Source organism: Coregonus clupeaformis, chromosome 25 (assembly GCF_020615455.1).
Source record: "Coregonus clupeaformis isolate EN_2021a chromosome 25, ASM2061545v1, whole genome shotgun sequence".
Taxonomy (NCBI): domain Eukaryota; kingdom Metazoa; phylum Chordata; class Actinopteri; order Salmoniformes; family Salmonidae; genus Coregonus; species Coregonus clupeaformis.
In genome coordinates, this window is record NC_059216.1 from 5,151,283 (window position 1) to 5,170,808 (window position 19,526).

Consider the following 19,526-nt stretch of genomic DNA (forward strand, 5'->3'; position numbering starts at 1 on the left):
AAACACATAAAGTAGACAAATGGGTCAGCGTTTTCATCTGACTTTCCATTCATCTCCATTACTGAGATTGTTTTTATTACAGTATGTGGGTAACATACTGTTATATGATATGAATAATGTACAGTGCATTCGGAAAGTATTTAGACCCCTTGACTTTTTCCACATTTTGTTACTTTACAGCCTTATTCTAAAATGGATTAAATTGTTTTTTCCCCTCATCAATCTACACACAATACCCCATAATGACAAAGCAAAAACAGGTTATTTGATTTGTTTGTTAAATAAATAAATAAATAAATGAAATATCACATTTACATAAGTAGTCAGACCCTTTACTCAGTACTTTGTTGAGGCACCTTTGGCATCGATTACAGCCTCAAGTCTTCTTGAGTATGACGCTACAAGCTTGGCACACCTGTATTTGAGGAGTTTCTCCCATTCTTCTCTGCATATCCTCTCAAGCTCTGTCAGGTTGGATTGGGAGCGTCGCTGCACAGCTATTTTCAGGTCTCTCCAGAGATGTTCGATTGGGTTCAAGTCCGGGCCACTCAAGGACATTCAGAGACTTGTCCCGAAGCCACTCCTGTGTTGTCTTGGCTGTGTGCTTAAGGTCGTTGTCCTGTTGGAAGGTGAACCTTCGCCCCAGTCTGAGGTCCTGAGCACTCTGGAGCAGGTTTTCATCAAGGATCTCTCTCTGTACTCTGTTCATCTTTCCTTCGACCATGACTAGTCTCCAGTCCCTGCTGCTGAAAAACATCCCCACAGCATGATGCTGCCACCACCATGCTTCACCGTAGGGATGGTGCCAGGTTTCCTCCAGACGTGACGGTTGGCATTCAGGCCAAAGAGTTCAATATTGGTTTGATCAGACCAGAGAATCTTGTTTCTCATGGTCTGAGAGTCCTTTAGGTGCCTTTTGACAAACTCCAATTGGGCTGTCATGTGCCATTTACTGAGGAGTGGCTTCAATCTGGCCACTCGACCATAAAGGCCTGATTGGTGGAGTGCTGCAGAGATGTTTGTCCTTCTGGAAGGTTCTGCCATCTCCACAGAGGAACTCTGGAGCTCTGTCAGAGTGACCATCTGGTTTTTGGTGACCTCCCTGACCAAGGCCCTTCTCCCCCGATTGCTCAGTTTGGCCGGGTGGTCAGCTCTAGAAAGAGTCTTGGTGGTTCCAAACTTCTTCCATTTAAGAATGATGGAGGCCACTGTGTTCTTGGGGACCTTCAATGCTGCAGACATTTTTTGGTACCCTTCCCCAGATCTGTACCTCGACACAATCCTGTCTCTGGAGCTCTACGAACAACTCCTTTGACCTCATGGCTTGGTTTTTGCTCTGACGTACACTGTTAACTGTGGGACCTTATATAGACAGGTGTGTGCCTTTACTTATCATGTACAATCAATTGAATTTACCACAAGTGGATTCCAACCAAGTTGTAGCAACATCAAGGATGATCAATGGAAACAGGATGCACCTGAGCTCAATTTTGAGTCTCATAGCAAAGAGTCTGAATACTTATGTAAATAAGGTATTTTTTTTATATTTTTTTTATAAATTTGCAAAAATATCTAAAAACCTGTTTTCGCTTTGTCTTTATGGGCTATTGTGTATAGAATAATGAGGAACATTTTTTATTTGATCGATTTTAGAATAAGGCTAAAATCGATTAAATGTGGAAAAAGTCATGTGGTCTGAATACTTTCCGAATGCACTGTACTGTATGTATAATATGCATATTTCCCTCTGTGTGTTTGTAGGGAAGAGGGGAACTGTGTGGAGGGCATTATGGAGATATTTGACATGCTGCTGGCAGCCACCTCTAGGTTCCGGGAGCTGAACCTTCAGAGGGAGGAGTACGTCTGTCTGAAAGCCATGATTCTCCTCAACTCCAGTAAGTCAAATAATCAGTACTTCTGTACTGTATGAGAGGCTGTGTGGGTGTTGAGTGTGTGTTTGTCCCCAGTCAGAGACCTGGAGGTGAAAGCACCTTTAGAGCTACTTTTGTACTTAGACACGTTTGCCACATTTCCAATAACGATTTACTCCAGTGTTTTACCCAAAAGGATCAGACTTTTCTGTTTCCATCTACACGGGCCGGCACCCGTGTCTCACGGACCTGCTCTAACTTGGAGCCAAGGCAAGGCCCTGGGTACTTTTCAGCTTGCATTTACATAACAATAGCTAACTGTGCATTTTAACACCTTCTCACAAAGCAACATTCTTGAATAATGCAGAGGTCATTGATTCTGCTTGCCACAAGTCTTTAGTGTCACACTCCTGATGAAAACACGATAACACTATAGCTCACATTAACATAAAACACTGGCGGCCCACTGGTGTGGGGTTGTCTCAATGGAAAAGCACGAGTTGTTTTCCTCTCCCAGGGATCAAGGTGTCCTATCCCTATCTCTGTTCACCCCAGGTTTCAGTGGGGTGACTGACTTCTCTGTCTGTCCTCACTGGGGTCAGAGCTCTGCCACCACGCACACTGGCTCCCATCACTGCCAGAATCTCTGTTGATTCTCTTCCAAAAAAGCTGGAAAAATACAAATTGTGCAACAGAAATCTAGTTTAGAAACTCAGAGCATAGGATTGCAGAATTGTTTTGTTGGACAGAAATAAGATATGTCTCAATTCCTCAGGCCTTCATTTAATGTCTATTCTTGTGTGGAATGTCTGATTTATGAAGGAGATTTCTGTAGGTCGAAGCATTTTCTCCCCACCAGTGCCATCTAGTGTTTCAAATGCAAATTAATGATATGTTAAGTGATAGTAGGATTTTTTTTTTTAAGTAAGTGAACATGCTCTCTCTGTGATGTGAGTGTGACAGGTAGAGGTTTGCCAGTGATTCTGCTTCATAAATGAATAGTTACATTGGGTCTATGTTTGTGTCCACCTGTAGACATCTGCTCTACCTCTCCGGAGAGGGCAGAGGATCTAGAGAGCAGGAGGAAGCTGCTGCGTCTGCTGGACTCAGTGACAGATGCCCTGGTGTGGGCCATCTCCAAACGAGGCCTGTCCTTCCAGCAGCAGTCATCCCGCCTGGCCCACCTCCTCATGCTGCTCTCACACATCCGCCACGTCAGGTAGACTACAGCTACAGCAGTCTCACTAGCAGCAACAAGAGTCTACTGTGTCACTGTCTGTTCAGTCAGTCAGTGACATAAAAGCACACCTGCAGATCTGTCCATTGTAATTTCAGTCAGCGACACTTTTTTTGGATCAATGCTGCGCGCTCAAATGTTTTGGGTTGTTTATCAAAACGACATTCCCATGCTTCTCTTCTCTCCTTAGTAACAAAGGAATGCAGCACCTCTCTAGCATGAAGAAGAAGAATGTCGTGCTGCTCTATGACCTGCTCTTGGAAATGCTGGACGCCAACACAACCCACAGCAGCCGTATGTCCGCACCTCATGACCCCTCTAACAACAACCCCACCGAGCCCCCAGCAGCACCAGCCCTTACCCAGGCTCCAGCCACTGCTGTAGACACCCAGCTCCAGCCACAATCCCTACAGCTACCATTCCAAAACTCAGAGGAGAGCCAAACACTTGAGAGCAGTGAGTAAGTTAATGAAGTTGGGTTAGCCACTGAAGACGTAGAATGTATATTTATCGATACTCCATGAATCATAATCCAATGTGTTCTCCTTCTCCAGGTACATCCAGCCAGGGTGCTGGCCAGCCGAGAGAGGAGAGATGTGTACCTCAGTGAGAGGAACAGTGACAGGAGACAGCGTGGGACAGGGGGACATGGATGGAGACTGCCTGATACTTTAAAGCACCCTAAAGGGGTGACTGGACTGAAGGAGAGGCCAGACTGGCACTATAGGACCAAAGTCCACTCTCTGGGACAGTGTACACCATTCTCAATAGGCTGACCGAGAGTAAAATCTCTTTAGAAAGATTGCAGAATGTGTCATTGTGAGGTAAATATTACAGTTATATCCTTTTTGGATGTTTTTGGTCAATGGAAAAAAAATGATTTGGAACAGTGAATTGACTGTATTTTTTGTGTAATTTCCTTGTAATAATGCAGTTGGTAATGTAGCTGGTAATGAGTACATATTTTAACCTCTACCAGTCAAAATGTGTCTCCTTTTGATATATTTCTAAACTTTTTCAACTTTATCAGTGTCTTTGCGAACAATTCATACCATGCTAACTGGCTTACTTGGAAAATGGTGCATGAAGTCCATGCTGTGAACATCATTTATCAAACAGAACTATAGCAATGAGATGTGCAGTGTATCTGACATTTTTACCAGATTGTGGGTGTTCTTTGCCTCATACCATGCTGGATGTGTGGAGGGGATGTGTTATGATGTACTCATTGTAAAAACCTACCTTTCAATTAGATGCATTTTGTGGCCTTTGATTAAGATGACTGCTAGTCTCCATTCAAGTTTATGTGAGAGATCAGGAGCCAAACAAAAACCAGCAACTGCTAAAACTCGCACACTTGTACTTATGAATCCTGATCATGCCCTGTCCTTTCTGTAATGATTTGGTGCTTGTGCTGTTTATCTGATGTTCAATGTCAAAGTCATGTTTGTATTAATAGAAAACCCACATACAGAGCTTGTCATATCGAGGCATTTTAGCCCCAATGGAATTGCAACCAAACATCTTAAAAGCAGCTGTAAAACGTGAATATAGTTCTATTGACATAAGCACAGATCATGGCAAACAATGTTTATTGTCAAGTAAAAATGAATTCAAGCTATTCATCATCCATAAATAAGCATAAAACAATTAATTCAACTGTACACACCATTGTTTTCTCTATGTTTCATTGTACTACTGAGCAGTACAGAGTGACTTGACAATTTACACTAATAATGGATCTGTGTAAATTAATTGTTTTACACTGTTCTTTGATCAGCTTCAGCTTGACTGTCATTTTTCCACTGCTGATTTATAAACATGAGTAAGCCTTCTTTGTGAAGAAAGCCAGAGCATATGGACAGGAGACCCTCTAGTCTATACACACTCTTTGATTCTGCATGTACCCCGTAACATTCATTGCTCACTGACTGACTGACTTGCCAAGGTTCATGTCACCTATCTATTTATGTACTGTAGTGTATATACTCCATTCTACAGCTATGACAGCATCAGATTTTACTCACATTATTCAACAGCAGGAAAGAAGTGTAAAAGAGCAGCTTCCAGATGGGAACATCCAAACATTATGTAGATTAGTTCTGTAGTGCTAAAATTATTTCTAAGCAGCACTCGATATATCCCCCATCAGCCCAGGGTGGCCCACAAACACACAAGGCCTCTGTGGAGATAGGGTTACTCACTCACATATGCACACACACATCGTCAATAATTTACCATTGCTTTGTCAGTAGTTATGTACAAATGCACTCATACAGACAAAATCATAGGGACACTGTAGTGTGAATAAAATATTTTCTAACAAAAAACTAATCTTTTCTAAAGCACTGACTACAGCAAGGCATGTTTGCAGTTGATTCGCTACCATTATTCAGTGAAAATGACATATCACTGTGTACATGATTCTAAATCAGACAAAAACTGAATCGCTTTCAGTCGATATGTACAAAAATGTGCTATCTACAATTGGTTGTCCTAAGTAAAGTAAAATGGTAGAAACAGTAATGATCAATATCCTCAGTACTCTTATCCTTTGGTAGCAACTGCAGTTTACCATTACATGGGCCATTATTTTGAGTATACAGTATCTGCAATGATAAAACAAAGCTATCAAAATAACATTTGAAATATTTCTTTGTATGTGGAAAACAGCTTGACGGGGATAATAATCAACACATCTTCGCTACATATAAAAATGCTTTACTTCAAACCGAACCAATGATATGGCTTATTTTCTTCTTTTCAGAGCCGCATACCTTCATGAGCTCTCAACATATATTAAATATAAATATGTATACATAAATACCTAATTAAACTTCACTTTAGACCACTTAAAAAAAACAAAAAAAACATTTGGAGTGGAGAAACACAGCTTGGCTCCAGTCTCTGTGTTTTTCGGGGCCGTTTCCGGCAGTGGTGGATGGGGACTTTAAAAGGCGGGTGCAGGGGGGTGGGTGTTAGGGGAGTGGGTGTTGTTGCTGTCTCATGTGGGCGGGGGGCCGTTGGTGTAGCGCAGCATGGGGTAGAAGGAGCGGGCAAAGTTGTTGGACAGGGCACAGCTGTAGTCCTCCTCAGACAGAGGCACCAGGCAAGCCAGCACCAGCAGCAGCAGGAAGAGCAGGTGGAGGGGGAAGGCAGCACGCAGCACCCTGTAGAAGAAGGGCCGAGCTGAGGAAGAGTCCCCCTTCTCCTCCCTGGCGATGGAGAGAGAGATGGAGAGAGAGAGGAATTAGTAAGGCTACGGACAGAGTCAAATGGATAAAAAAGTTGGCTGAGGACAGTTACGGACACTGGCATAATCTTTCTCAGTAACATATTTACATCACTATTCAAGCCCAAGCTCTGTTCTTATCACTCAGGTATTTTGTTCCTACATGTTGAAAAAAGCGTTCAATTAAAAGGGTGTAAAAGGTGTGAAAGTTGTGAGAGAGCAGACGTTTAGTTCAGCACATACTTTCTGCAGCCTGCGGCTTGGACTCCTGCAGCTCCCATTCCAGCTTTCTCCTACACACATACACAACATACCATGCCGTTAGATCACATTCCAGTCAATGCAGCATAGCATAGCATTTAAAATAGATTCACAGTAGACATGCGAAAACATGCTAAATGTGTTCTAATCCATGGTTATTACACAATGTTCACTGTAAATCTTTTACTACAGAATGTTCACTGTAAATAGCTTTGGAGGCTGGATTGAACGCAACAGTGAACAACCCTAGCAGCCAGCCACTATTTGCATAGACTCTGCATTAGAGCACCAGTCTACATGCGTGACTGAAGGCGTACCTTCTGCAGCTGGAGCTGAGAGCTGAGCGATCCCGGAGCAACACTATCCATCTCAGAGCTGGTTGGACAGGATTCCTGTGACACACACAGACGGTACACATACAGTCACATCATCAATCAGAGAGACAGACACACCAAACCTGTTGAGACTACAAACAATAATAATACTACTGTCAATGATTGTACAACAGCACATCAACCCTATTCACAAAATAAATGGATGATGGGGCCCTGGTATGGCATAGGTAAATAACCCAATGTTGACGTACCAGCCTGCCTTGCAGGATGTGCAGGTCATTGGCAACCTGGCGCAGCAGGAGTCGGAGCTTGTTGCCGATGACGTGGACCTTCTCCTTTGCCTCGATGCTGTCCTCGGCTGTGGCCTCCAGGAGGAGCTGGGAGGAGATCTCTTGCAGAGAGGAAACCTGACGCTGGCGCCCACGCAACTCCTCCTCCAGGGACTGCAGCATAGCAGGGAGCACAAGAGAGACCAGGCCTCAGTCAGCACACTCATACAGTAGGACAACTACAGTAACTATTACAACTTATAGGTCAGCTCTTTCTTAGAATCAAGCTTATTCTCTTTCAAATTGCTCTGTGCACATAACAGTAGGCCAGCTTGTGATCCTTTCTGTGCCATGCTAGCAGCTATACTATATTATTGGCATATACTGTCCACTATGCTCTGTTATTTGGTGCTAAACGGTTCTATGGATGCTTGTTCTCCCTTCCTCACCATGAGTGTGTCTCTGTGCTCCAGCAGGACAGAGTGCTGTGCAAAGCGGTCATGGATGTGGATGGCGTAGCGTGTGCTCTCAGCCCTGGCCAGCCACAGCAACATGGAGTGCAGCGTCTCATGGAACTCCTAAACAGATAGGTCAGAGGTCAATAGGGCAAGGTTAGTCTTATCCATTGTTTTTTTTTAGGTGCGTCTTAAATGACATCCTATTCCCTACATAATGCCAGGCCCCCAGGCCCCCAGTGTTTCGCTACACCCGCAATAACATCTGCTAAACATGTGTATGTGACAAATAACACTTGATTTGATTTGATTTGAATGTGAAGTCACAAGCTCTGACTAGCGGTGCCAAAAGCCCTGGTGTGCCCTAGAAAGCCCTGGTGTGCCCTAGAAAGCCCTGGTGTGCCCTAGAAAGCCTATGTAAATTACGATAGTCAGAACGGCCAAATAAAAAATTTGGGCTCTAAAATGTGTTTATTATGATCAAGTTCGATCCCCACTGAATTATTTTAAAGTTCGCTACAAATCGAGATATTTAATTAAATAGTGATCAATTCTGACTACTACAGTGAGCTCCAAAAGTATTGGGACAGTGACAAATGTTTTGTTGTTTTGGATCTGTACTCCAGCACTTTGGATTTGAAATGATACAACAACTATGAGTCAGCTTTAATTTGAGGGTATTTTCATCCATATCGGGTGAACCGTCTAGAAATCACAGCACTTTTTGTACATAGTCATCCCATTTTAGGGGACCAAAAGTATTGGGACAAATTCACTTATAGGTGTATTAAATTAGTCAAAAGTGTAGTATTTGGTCCCATTTTCCTAGCACACAATGATTACATCAAGCTTGTGACTCTCCAAACTAGTTGGATGCATTTGCTGTTTGTTTTGGTTGTGTTTCAGATTATTTTGTGACTGATTTTGGAGTAACTTTTATTGTAAATAAGAATAGAATATGTTTCTAAACACTTCTACATTAATGTGGATGCTACCATGACTACGGATAGTCCTGAATAATGATGAGTGAGAAAGTTACAGATGCACAAATATCAAACCCCCAAGACACACTAATCTCTCGCCATTACAATAACAGGGGATGTTAGCATTTTTTTGGGGGGTGGGGGGGGTATGATATTTATACCTCTGCAACTTTCTCACTCATCATTATTCATGATTCATTCAGGACTATCTGTAATCATGGTAGCATCCACATTAATGTAGAAGTGTTTAAAAACATTATATTCTTATTTACAATAAAAGTGACACAATACATTATTTACCATTCATTTCTATTGGGCACAAAATAATCTGAAACACAACCAAAACAAACAGCAAATGCATCCAACAAATGTGTAGTGTCACAATCTTGATGTAGTCATTGCGTGCTATGAATATTGGACCAAATACTGAACTTTTGATTACTTTAATACACATATAAGTGAGTTTGTCCCAATACCTTTGGTCCCCTAAAATGGGGAGACTACGTACAAAAAGTGCTGTAATTTCTAAACGTTCACCCCATATGGATGAAAATAGCCTCGAATTAAACCTGACAGCTGTACTTTAACCTCATAGTAATCACATCATTTCAAATCCAAAGTGCTAGAGTACAGAGCCCCCCCAAAAAATGATGTGTCACTGTCCCAATACATTTGGAGCTCACTGTACATTTGTCGTCACACAGGACCACGTTCTGACACAGATCAATCACCGGCCGGCAGGCTACAAGGAGGCTCACGGTTGAATCTCTTAGGCAGGATGAAAACAACTACATCGCCATGATCCTTTGCTAGTTACGGCCACCTTCTTCATAATCCTTAGCGATTCTTTTGTGCTATTCAGCCACAGACACAAGGGGTAACCCAGACTCGTCACAGGGGCTATAAAACTGAAGCATTCGTTAAAAACATTTTCTCACCACCAAATATGGCAGTGAGAGGAAATCCAGTTTCAGGTAGTGGGAGAGGATAGAACTGGGCCGACATTCTGCCAATTTTCTCATCGATGAAACATCTGTTCTCAATACGTTTTTCTGTTCCCAAAACTATAATCTGTTACTACGAACACAGTGCACTAAGTTTTATAGACTTGACGCTTTTGCCAAAGTTAAAAAAATTGTTTAGAAGGAGTGCAGGGTCGAATGGAGTTTGTGCACATGCCCACTTCACAGAGGAGGCGTTCCCTAACAGACATCTGCAAATACATGCTAAAATGCGCCAATAGGATCTCGCTAGCTCGTGCTTGGCTTTGCCCACTTCCTTGCTTGTTATGCCCACTATGCTTCATTTGCTCCCACTGTAAACGACAGGTTAGTTATACATATATTTGATTCAGCTCCATTCAGCAATATGGCATGCCTCAAATACTTCATGCGCCTGACGTCAGCGCTATCACTATCTACTGGTTTTCATTTCTATGCGTAGTGCACTATGGGAAATAGGGTGTCATTTGAGATTTGACCTCAGAGTGTATTGTATCCAGTTGTTTCCCTCACCTGGCACTGCATGAGTGCGCTCTGCAGTCGTTCCTCCCAACTCTCCAGGCCGACGCAGGCCTGTGTCCAGCTGTGATTGGCTGTCCTCAGGCCCTCCTGCAGCTCCTGCAGCTCAGCACTCTCCCCACACTGGAAGTCCCGCCCACTCAGGTTGATGGAGATCATCAGAGACTTGTAGCTGTTGAATGTCTTCTGCATCTCCTGGACAGAGAAGAGTAAAGCAGTGTTTCTTGTTTGCCCATAAATCAAAGAATGTTTCACAATCATCTCTTTTACTAATGAAATAGAATCCCTAGTTTTAGCCTATTGTTGCCCTACTGGCATTACAGGAGTCGTATCATACTTGGCCCCTCACCTTGAGTCTCCTGATGTTGCCTTCCATGTCTCGGATGCTGGTGGCCGGGGCCAGCCTCTGCAGCCTCTCTAGCTCTGGCAGCACATGGCCCAGCCAGGAAGTAATCTCATTGAGGTCAGAGTTCAGCTTCTGCCACTGCTGCAGGTCCTGTTTGATGCACAGCTCGTCACTGAGGGCCTGGGCCTGCAGCAGCTCCCAGCGCTCGATCACACCTGCACGACAACAGGTTACAACAGGTTAGTAACAGGTCACAATGGTTATAAAGGCCTTTGTGGCAGATATATAGCCTAGTCCCAGATCTGTTTGTGCTGTCTTTCCCAACTTTGCAACACAAAACAAACAGATCTGGGATCAGGCAAGCAGATATAGATATAGCAGACAGAATATGAATGGCTGTGGATCAGTGTGTGTTATCAATGACACCTACCAGTCTGTTTGTCCGCGGTGGTTAACGTGGTGAGGCCTTGGTCCTCCAGCTCCTCGTCATTTAAGATCAGTTTGACCCTCTTCACACTGTCGATGCTGCCACTGCACTCTGACATCAGCTTGACCTGGCCCACGGACACAGACATGCCAACGTCACTACCTATCATCACTAACATCAACTAACAGTTATGTGTTTATCCAATGATGTTACTGTATATACAGTTTAGATGGTGTCTATGGTTTAATCTGTGTGTTTTGAGAAATAACAGGCAGACAGTATGGTGACTTACATAGCCCTGCTGGAGAAAGGGGGTGCTGGTGATGTGGGTGGGAGAGGAGCCCAGGCCCAGGATGATGTCCCTGGGAACACGTTTCCTCTCCTGGGGCTCAGGGGAGTGCCAGCTGGGGGGGTCTGTCACCGACTTCACTGGGATGGGGAACAAGAGGAGGAAGCAAGTCAGATTCCATCAAGATGGTTCTAGATTCACTGAGCAGTCATGGGCAGTTGGGCAACCCTATCGCTACTTTGAGATTCACTTATGCTGCAAACACAGAAAACATGAGACCAAATGTACATGCACGCTTGACCAAAGGAAATGCCATGACAATGGCATGACAACTGACTATATGCATGCAGAACACTCAGAAAACAAATAGTGAATCTAGAAATATAAATATCATCAATAAAATTCAGTGATGTATAATCATGCAGTGTTGTGTATGAAGATATACAGATGGTTATGGTCAAGTCATGGTCAAGGCCTGTGGTGGGACAGTGTTATTAACATCCAATAATGTACAATAGAGTGGGTAAAACCTATCTGTAGGCCTGTATGTCCAGGGGAAGGGGGATAGCAGAGCTGGGATATTGGGATGGGTTTTGGGTTGGGTTTTGGGGGAATCATGCCTGGCCATCATAACCACATAGCAGTTCAGACACATGCAGGACAGGAGGCAGAGTGCCTACCCGAGACTGTTCTCAATGCTTTGGCAGTCGCCTTAACAAAGGACTCTGAGCTCTCAGTGATTTCTACATCTGCAACAAAAGAAGGGTGTCAATAGGTACTCTTCTCTTAGACCACTATGGATAGAATGGCCCTCTTCTGCACACTCTTCTTCATTCATCTTCATTCACCTGGTAACAAAGACTGAGACAGAGCCAGGTACAGGAGACTAGAGAAGTCTATCAGTGGTCGTTACCTGACATGGCGCTATAGTAGGTAGCATCCTCCTCATCCTCATGGGATGAAGATCCCCCCACGTCCACGGTGTGGTCCCACTCCAGGGGGATGGAGTCCACGCTGACCGGGGTCTCCCGCCCCGAACACTCCAGAGGGGGGGCCAAGAGATGGCACACAGCCTGCCGTCCCAATGACTCGCCCATTGCTCGGCACTCATCCTCCTCCTTTTCCTCCTCGTCTTCCTCCCCCCAGGAACTTCCAGCCAGCTCCGCTGAGTCCTCCAGGTCTGTGTCGCGGTCAGACATGTCCCGCTCTTCCTCCAGAACCTGAGGGAGAAATAGGTAGGGATACCAGGCCCACCTTCAGTCATACTGTATAGATGCATAGCATTTCCAATTATACTTTCCTAACAAACATCTTGTTTGTAAGTGTAATTGTCCAGGAATTAAATGGATTCATATCCACAGTTTCACAGACTGGAGTTATATGACTATTTCACTGTTAAATGAGGTGAGGTAGAGACTATCATAGTGTTGCGGTGAAAGGAGATGCAGTCCACTGACCGGGCGTCTGTTGATGAGGCGGTGGTGGAAGCGGGCCACCCTGCCAAACACCTCCTGGCAGTAGGAGTGCAGCTCCTCCAGCTCATCCTCTATCAGCACGGCGTCCAGAGGAGCACTCTTCTGGATCAGGTTCTCCCCAAACACGATCAGAGCATCGATCTTATTGGTGTTCAGAGTGATCTCCTGCTGGAAGCCCTGAGGGAGGGGAGACCAGAGAGAGAGAGATCAGCTATCAACCCGCCAGCCAAACAACAAGACACACATTAAGCATAGACAGATCGTATCAATAGTTGAACAGAGGAAAAGTAAAGGAAGATGGATAGACTAGTGGCCAGTGGGAGTCAACGTACATTGAGCTGCCTCATCTTGTCCTCGATGTCGCTCTCTGAGAAGTGCTCGACGTTGGTTAGCTGCAGGTCCATCTCAGTGAGCCAGACCAGGATACCCTCCCGTGTGCCCTCAAAGTCTTCCCTCTGAGAGGTAAAGTGCTGTAGGGGACAACCGAATAGAAGATTAGCATTCAGACATTTAGTACAGATTTAGTGGATCACTTAAATTGAGTGATTTGTAAAACCAGCAGTAATCAGCAAAGGAAATAACAGTGCATTGCTATTTAAAAATAAAAAATCATCAGCATTGATATTGAACTAGATTGAAACCAAGTTGATTCGATCTAATGTGAAATAATGTATTTATTCTTGTTCTGTCCAGGCAATGTTGCGAAGGGGCAGAGGGCGACAGAAGTGAAGGTCCCTAATCAGATACTTCTTTAAAAATATATATATCCTCTATCTAGCTCCAGCCACATGCCACAATGGAAACAGCTGCTTGGGCAACGTGACTGTCCTTGCTTTTTCACCATCAGAGAAGTGACCTAAATACAGCAGGCTTAGTGCTGACGCTGAGCTAACGCATCACTCAGATCACTACTCACATCTACACTCCGAACCTAAAATAGCACACTGGTGACCTTACACATCAGCACTATAAAGATAGAGAGTGGTGTTACGTGACTCTTGAATGACCCCAATGCAGTGGCGACCCGTCATTCAGGGCAGGTGGGACCCTTGTTTTAAGCTAGAAATACAAATAATATATAAAAAAAAAAAAATGGGGGGGTGCCTGATTTGCATGTTATTTTGGCATTAATACGTGTCACATATCAGTTTGCAAAATATGTAAAAATAAATAAATAAATAATCATAATCATTGAGTTAATGCCTCCATACAAACATGGTCTCTTTTTTGCTCATCGGCCGTTGGACTTAAACATTACACAACAAGTTGGAAATCGCAAATTCAACAATGAGTGGTTTGGAAGGAATCAGTGGCTAACTGCAAGCATTGCAAAGCAATCACTAGTCTGCTATTCAGTGGAGTGGCTGTGTGGTCCCAATTCTGGGTTTAAGGGTCTCTTTTCCAAGCTTAAAATTATAAACATTCAACATCGGCCATGCTGTCAATCCAGCATGATTTCTGCCGCGTTCAAAACCACTGTTAACTCGGAACTGGGAAATCTGACTTCAGTGAGTTCAAGACAACTGGGAACTCGGGAAAAGACGAGCTCCGACTGGCAAAATAAGTTTTGAACGGTCATCCAACTCGGAATTGTAAGTAGGGAACTCAGGCCTCTTTCTAGAGCTACGACCTGAAGATCACTGATGTCATCATGATTTGACCTTGTTCTTTTCTGACTTCCCAGTTGTCTTGAAAGCACCATAAATCCAGAGAATGCCAGACTTTGATGACAAAGTTTGATGACAAAATCTGCCCACGAAGGACCTCTGCGCCACCTTCCTGTTCAAGTGAGCACAGCACAATAAGGTCCAAACATTTATGGTATGCTGCTGCATAAATGATGTAATATGCCAGGGAGATATGTATACTGTAGCTAAGAAAGTAATACTAAGTGTATGTTGTGTAGTAAGCTGTTAGTAGCCCATGTGCCTCACCCTAATGTCTAATCGAAATGACGGATTGCCTCTTTTCCGCTTGTCGCCCCCTTATGCCATAGTTTGTACATCTCAATTGACTGTAGAAACCACATTTGTTTAAGCAAGTCAGCCATTTCAGCTATGTTTTTTTTTTAAGGCAGTAAATGAGGCTGAATTAACTGTTTCGCTGCCAGACAAGGCTCCGCTGATAGCCAGGTATAGCAGTGGTAAGGTGTTGGAACTGCTGTTGGGACTCTGCTATTGGGACAGCTTTATGTAGGCCCTAACAGTTTGTGGGCACCGTTTGTCACCGTTATAGTACAATTAATGTATTGTTTAGTGTTGTGGCTTTGCTGGCATGCATCCCAATTATGTTTAGTTTTTTTGCCCCACCAAGATTTACATGCTAAAATCGCCACTGCCCCAATCTGTTCACATTCCCATTCTGATTTGACCTTACCCACCAGAATTTCAGATGTTGACCTTAGCGTAACTGATTCAGTGAGGCAATACTGATAACTCCTCTGACCCTTAACCCCTAACCCTTGACATCTGACCCTCTCACCTTGAGTCTACGGAGAATGGCAGCCACCCTCTTCTGTAGGCTGTCCCAGCGCTGGTTGCCCTCGTGGACCATGACCTTGAGTTTGCTGGAGGCGTCGGTGCGGTTCTCTCTGGCCAGACGGCGATACTGCTTGTTGACCAGCTCCAGCTGGGTCAGCCTCTCATGGACCTGCCTCTGGAACGCCTGGGGGTGGAATCATGGGGGTAGGGGGGCAGGGAGATAGGTCTGTGTTAGGACTGACATCAAATATATTTTAAGAGTGACATTCGATTGATGTTGAATGGAGAAACATGTTGTGTTCTGCACTCTAGTTTCAATGCTTCCCAGTGAATACATGTAATCAATGCAAATATTGATTACTGTATTCGATATAGTTCAACAATTATATGCACGATTATGTCAATAAAATGTTCAATATCAACCATGGTTAATCTGGAGGCGAAAGAAACGCACACCTGTTTAGGCGAGGTGTTGGTTAACGGAGTAGAACACTTGAAAAAGAAACGGAGAGCTGCACACTCTAGGAGCTCAGATGCAATAATTTAATAACCAACATTTGGAAAACCAAGCTGTCTTCATCAGGGTACAACGTAATATCAGCCATGGAAACGTAAGAGCAAGACAATCATATTTGGTAAATAATAGTGTCATACTGCTATTCAGGTTGCTCTGAAGCAAAAGAGAGGGCTTCAACAGAGCCCAGATTACCCAGCCTAATCTCTGTTAGTAATCCATACAAACACGGAAGGCTGAAGGTTAATTGTCTCTAGTCACCGCATGAGAACCTGACTACTCATAAACAGAATGAATTCTCTGACCAAAGGCTTTCTCAAAAGTTCAGTGGCAGATGTGTCGAGAATGTTTTGGTTTAAGGGCTCATAGGTCATCAATGGGTGTTTTTGCTGACCTCAAACTTCTTGAGTTCCTCCTTGGCGCTGGTGTAGAGGACATCCGCCGAGACAGGGTTGGCCGCGGTGCGCTCAGCTGTCCTCAGCCAGTCCTCGAAGCGGGAATAGTCATCCAGGAACTTACACCACAGTCGCCATGTTTCCTCAATCCTTAGAGGAAGAAGTTGTAGAAATAATTTATAAGCTATGGCACAAATCATATATGAGGGGCTACCTTTTTTGACAGTCGTTCATCTGTGTCGGTGTGTGTGTGTGAGTTCATGCCTCACCTCATCCTCCTCTCCATGGACATGGCACAGATGTTCCTCCAGCGGCGGTCCAAGCTGCGGGTGGTCTGTTGGATGGAGTCGTTCTCTGTGTCGCTCCCACAGGCGTCCGCATCGTGGAGAAGAACATCACAGAGAGTCAGAACTGACGCTACGCCCTCCGTGTGCTGCTCAATGTCCCGCTGCAAATCCTGCATACAGACACAGGAAGATTTAGTCAACTGTTTAGATACATCTGAGTAACACCCATTGCTTTTGAAGTAAGTCCTCAACCTCCACAACACATCTCATGTCAGAACAATAGAAGCTTTCATAAGCGGGTTTTTTTCTAGAATCTGGCGTTGCTCTGGCGAAACCTGGAGGCCTGGAGAGCACAGCAATGTCAGTGTCATTTCCAAATGCATCTGAGTGTTCCCTCACTCTCTGTAATGACCAGAATAGCCCTTTCTCAGGAGCCGCAGGAGACTGTTTTTCCCTCTCTCTGACACACGGCTCCATTACACTGTTCCCAAAGAACATGTGTAGGAAGCGGGAAGCAGGACTATTAAGGCTAAAGTCCATTTCTACCTGCATTCCGTGCTCTCGGAAACCTACAGTAGCTTTCATTACAGCACATTTCTGCCCTCCCCCTCTGGTGTGATAGCATATCTCCTAACAGGTCCTGCTCTCTGGAACCCGCTGGGACTCCACTACTGCATAACACATACAAAATGTGTAAAAATATATATTTCACTCTACATTCCTCACATTTCTCCCCTCAGCTTTCTGACCCACAGAGACTATATAAACTAAAGGTATGCAGTTAATGTTAAATAGCCTGTACTATATGGTGGTTTGTGGATAGTGTATGGAGTGTCTGACGTCAGGCCCCTGGCCCCTGGTACCCACCTGCTGCTCAGCCAGCTTCTTCTGGATCTCATCACTGTGGCAGACGCTGTAGACCACGGGCTTGGCCAGCTCGGCCTCGATCCGTGACAGCCACGTCCGCAGGTTGCTCATGTTCTTATCCAGCTGCTGCACTGTCACCAGGGTCTCCTTCAGCTTCCTCACCCTGGGGAGTCAATCAAATCAGTGAAATTAGGAAGTTTCTTCATCCTGTTTGTCACCAGTGGCACAATTCTTCACCTATTTACTATATCTCCCAAGCAATGACATTGAAACCAGATACACACATACTGCCTAAATAATGGAAACACTTGAGTAAACGAGGGATACAAAGTATATTGAAAGCAGGTGCTTCCACACAGGTGTGGTTCCTGAGTTAATTAAGCAATTAACATCCCATCATCTTTAGGGTCATGTATAAAAATACTGGGCAGGCCATTATTTTGGCCATTATTTTGGCTACCATGGCTATGCCCCCATAGGATGACAATGCCCCCATCCACAGGGCACAAGTGGTCACTGAAAGGTTTGATGAGCATGAAAACAATGTAAACCATATGCCATGGCCGTCTCAGTCACCAGATCTCAACCCGATTGACCGCTTATGGGAGATTCTGTTGTGGTGCCTGAGACAGCGTTTTCCACCACCATCAACAAAACACCAAATTATGGATTTCTCATGGAAGAATGGCGTCGCATCCCTCCAATAGAGTTTGACACTTGTAGAATCTTTGCCTACAAAAGGGGACCGCCGGTTGCCCATCCCTACATTAGAGCATGACCTATATCAGCACGGTCCTCTGAATGACGTCTGTCAGAAATGTAGAGCACTGCACTGCACTACCATTCCATTTCCACTCACTGGTCAGTGACCTAAATCAGTGCATTCTTCTGCAGGCAGTGACACAATGCATGAAGAGCATTCCACTGTCATGTGACCAACCAGTGAGCATTACACTGGAATCTCCCACAAACAAACCTTGACCACTGGCTGGACTCTTCATTATACGGTCCAGAGAGATACCCACTTACTCCCTCAGCTTATGAGACACCACCATTGTAATGCAAGGTGACCGGTGCTTGTAACCTGACTAGCAAACCAGAGATCTGATGCAACACAAGAGAAAAACCAGAAATGCTGCTATCAGGCTAGCTCATAAATAGACAAGGTACAGACTCCCATTCTAAACGGATCGGCTGTGATAGAGCAACACAGAGAAAGAGGAAGAAAGACAGACATACAGTGTTGTTGTGTGTCTATTTTTGGCTGAGTAATTGTGTTCATCACTGAGGCATCCAGAGCACACCGCTGCAGGCTGGGATGGATTAAGGTTCTGTGTACCTGAGAATGATGCCTGGTAGTGGAGGAGAGACTGAATGAATAACATGCACTATACTGAGACAGACTGGAGCTACGGACAACTCTGTCTGAACATGAATGGCAAATAAACATACACATATACTGCACCATGCAAAAAGACACAATGAGCCATGCTTGTGTTAGCCATCATGCTGAGTCTGAATGGCAAAAGCTGCGGCTGTGGCTGCTACTTGCATGCACTGACAAAGCACAGCCCATCCCCCCTCATTCTTGCTCTCCATCTCTCCCTCCTTCTCGCTCTCCCTCTCACACAGACACAACACAACACCCTTTTCCGCTCCTCTTTAACCCAACCACCTACTGAGTCCCATGCTTGCTGTGTGTAGGGGCATGAGGGCTGGGGGATTAGGGAGAGAAAGGTACTTACGGCTGGGCTAGTGAGGAGGCTACTCCACGGCGGTTCACCCGTTAGCAAGCGCTTCCCCCCGCTCTGCCTGCCTCATGCTCTCCGCAGTCAGCCTGTCCCCTCCCCCCCTCCCTCAGCCTCAGCCACGCTGGACCAGACTCCTCAGCAATATGCACGGGCACAGGGAAATACTGTACTTACATATCACACACACACGCGCACACACACACACACACACTAATGGGGGGGCTGGTGGGGGGGTCAGTGTACCTGAGGGACATCCTTGAGTCCTGTTGCTGCCTGGAGATTAGAGCCAGGGCCATTAAAGCTCATTAAAGTTAGTCCAGCACTGAGGGGATTACAGGACCCAGGCCCGCTACTGTTACTGCCACCACACTGACAGGTGGGCACCTTGGGCCCCAGTCACCCCACTGTCAACAAGGGCAAGGCCAGAGACACAGTGCTGCCTGCCAGGAAACACTGCTTAACTCTCACCTACAGTATATCTGTCATTCACCCAAGCAATTAAAGACACCATACAAAGAACAGCATAGAGCAA

General features: G+C 44.8%; 2 protein-coding genes across 5 annotated transcripts in view; one reads left to right on the forward strand and one right to left on the reverse strand.

Moving 5' to 3' along the window:
- esr2b (estrogen receptor 2b) overlaps positions 1-4,772 on the forward strand; it is a 35,603-nt gene extending 30,831 nt beyond the window's left edge. For 3 of the 4 annotated variants that reach the window (XM_041847795.2, XM_041847798.2, XM_041847796.2), the window contains exons 7-10: positions 1,762-1,895; positions 2,907-3,090; positions 3,299-3,568; positions 3,663-4,772. In XM_041847795.2, the coding sequence (XP_041703729.1) occupies positions 1,762-1,895; positions 2,907-3,090; positions 3,299-3,568; positions 3,663-3,783 (709 nt within the window). In that variant the 3' untranslated portion in view covers positions 3,784-4,772. The remainder of the gene's footprint in view (positions 1-1,761; positions 1,896-2,906; positions 3,091-3,298; positions 3,569-3,662) is intronic. The other variant, XM_041847799.1, reaches the window with a different exon arrangement.
- Positions 4,684-19,526, reverse strand: part of syne2b (spectrin repeat containing, nuclear envelope 2b) — a 152,433-nt gene continuing 137,590 nt past the window's right edge. Inside the window, 16 exon segments of the mRNA XM_045207412.1 lie at positions 4,684-6,323; positions 6,584-6,633; positions 6,919-6,993; positions 7,188-7,379; positions 7,655-7,783; positions 10,158-10,358; positions 10,513-10,724; positions 10,940-11,365; positions 11,906-11,974; positions 12,139-12,445; positions 12,683-12,877; positions 13,033-13,170; positions 15,182-15,364; positions 16,089-16,239; positions 16,359-16,546; positions 17,244-17,406. Coding sequence (XP_045063347.1) covers positions 6,113-6,323; positions 6,584-6,633; positions 6,919-6,993; positions 7,188-7,379; positions 7,655-7,783; positions 10,158-10,358; positions 10,513-10,724; positions 10,940-11,365; positions 11,906-11,974; positions 12,139-12,445; positions 12,683-12,877; positions 13,033-13,170; positions 15,182-15,364; positions 16,089-16,239; positions 16,359-16,546; positions 17,244-17,406 — 2,890 coding nt within the window. The 3' untranslated portion in view covers positions 4,684-6,112.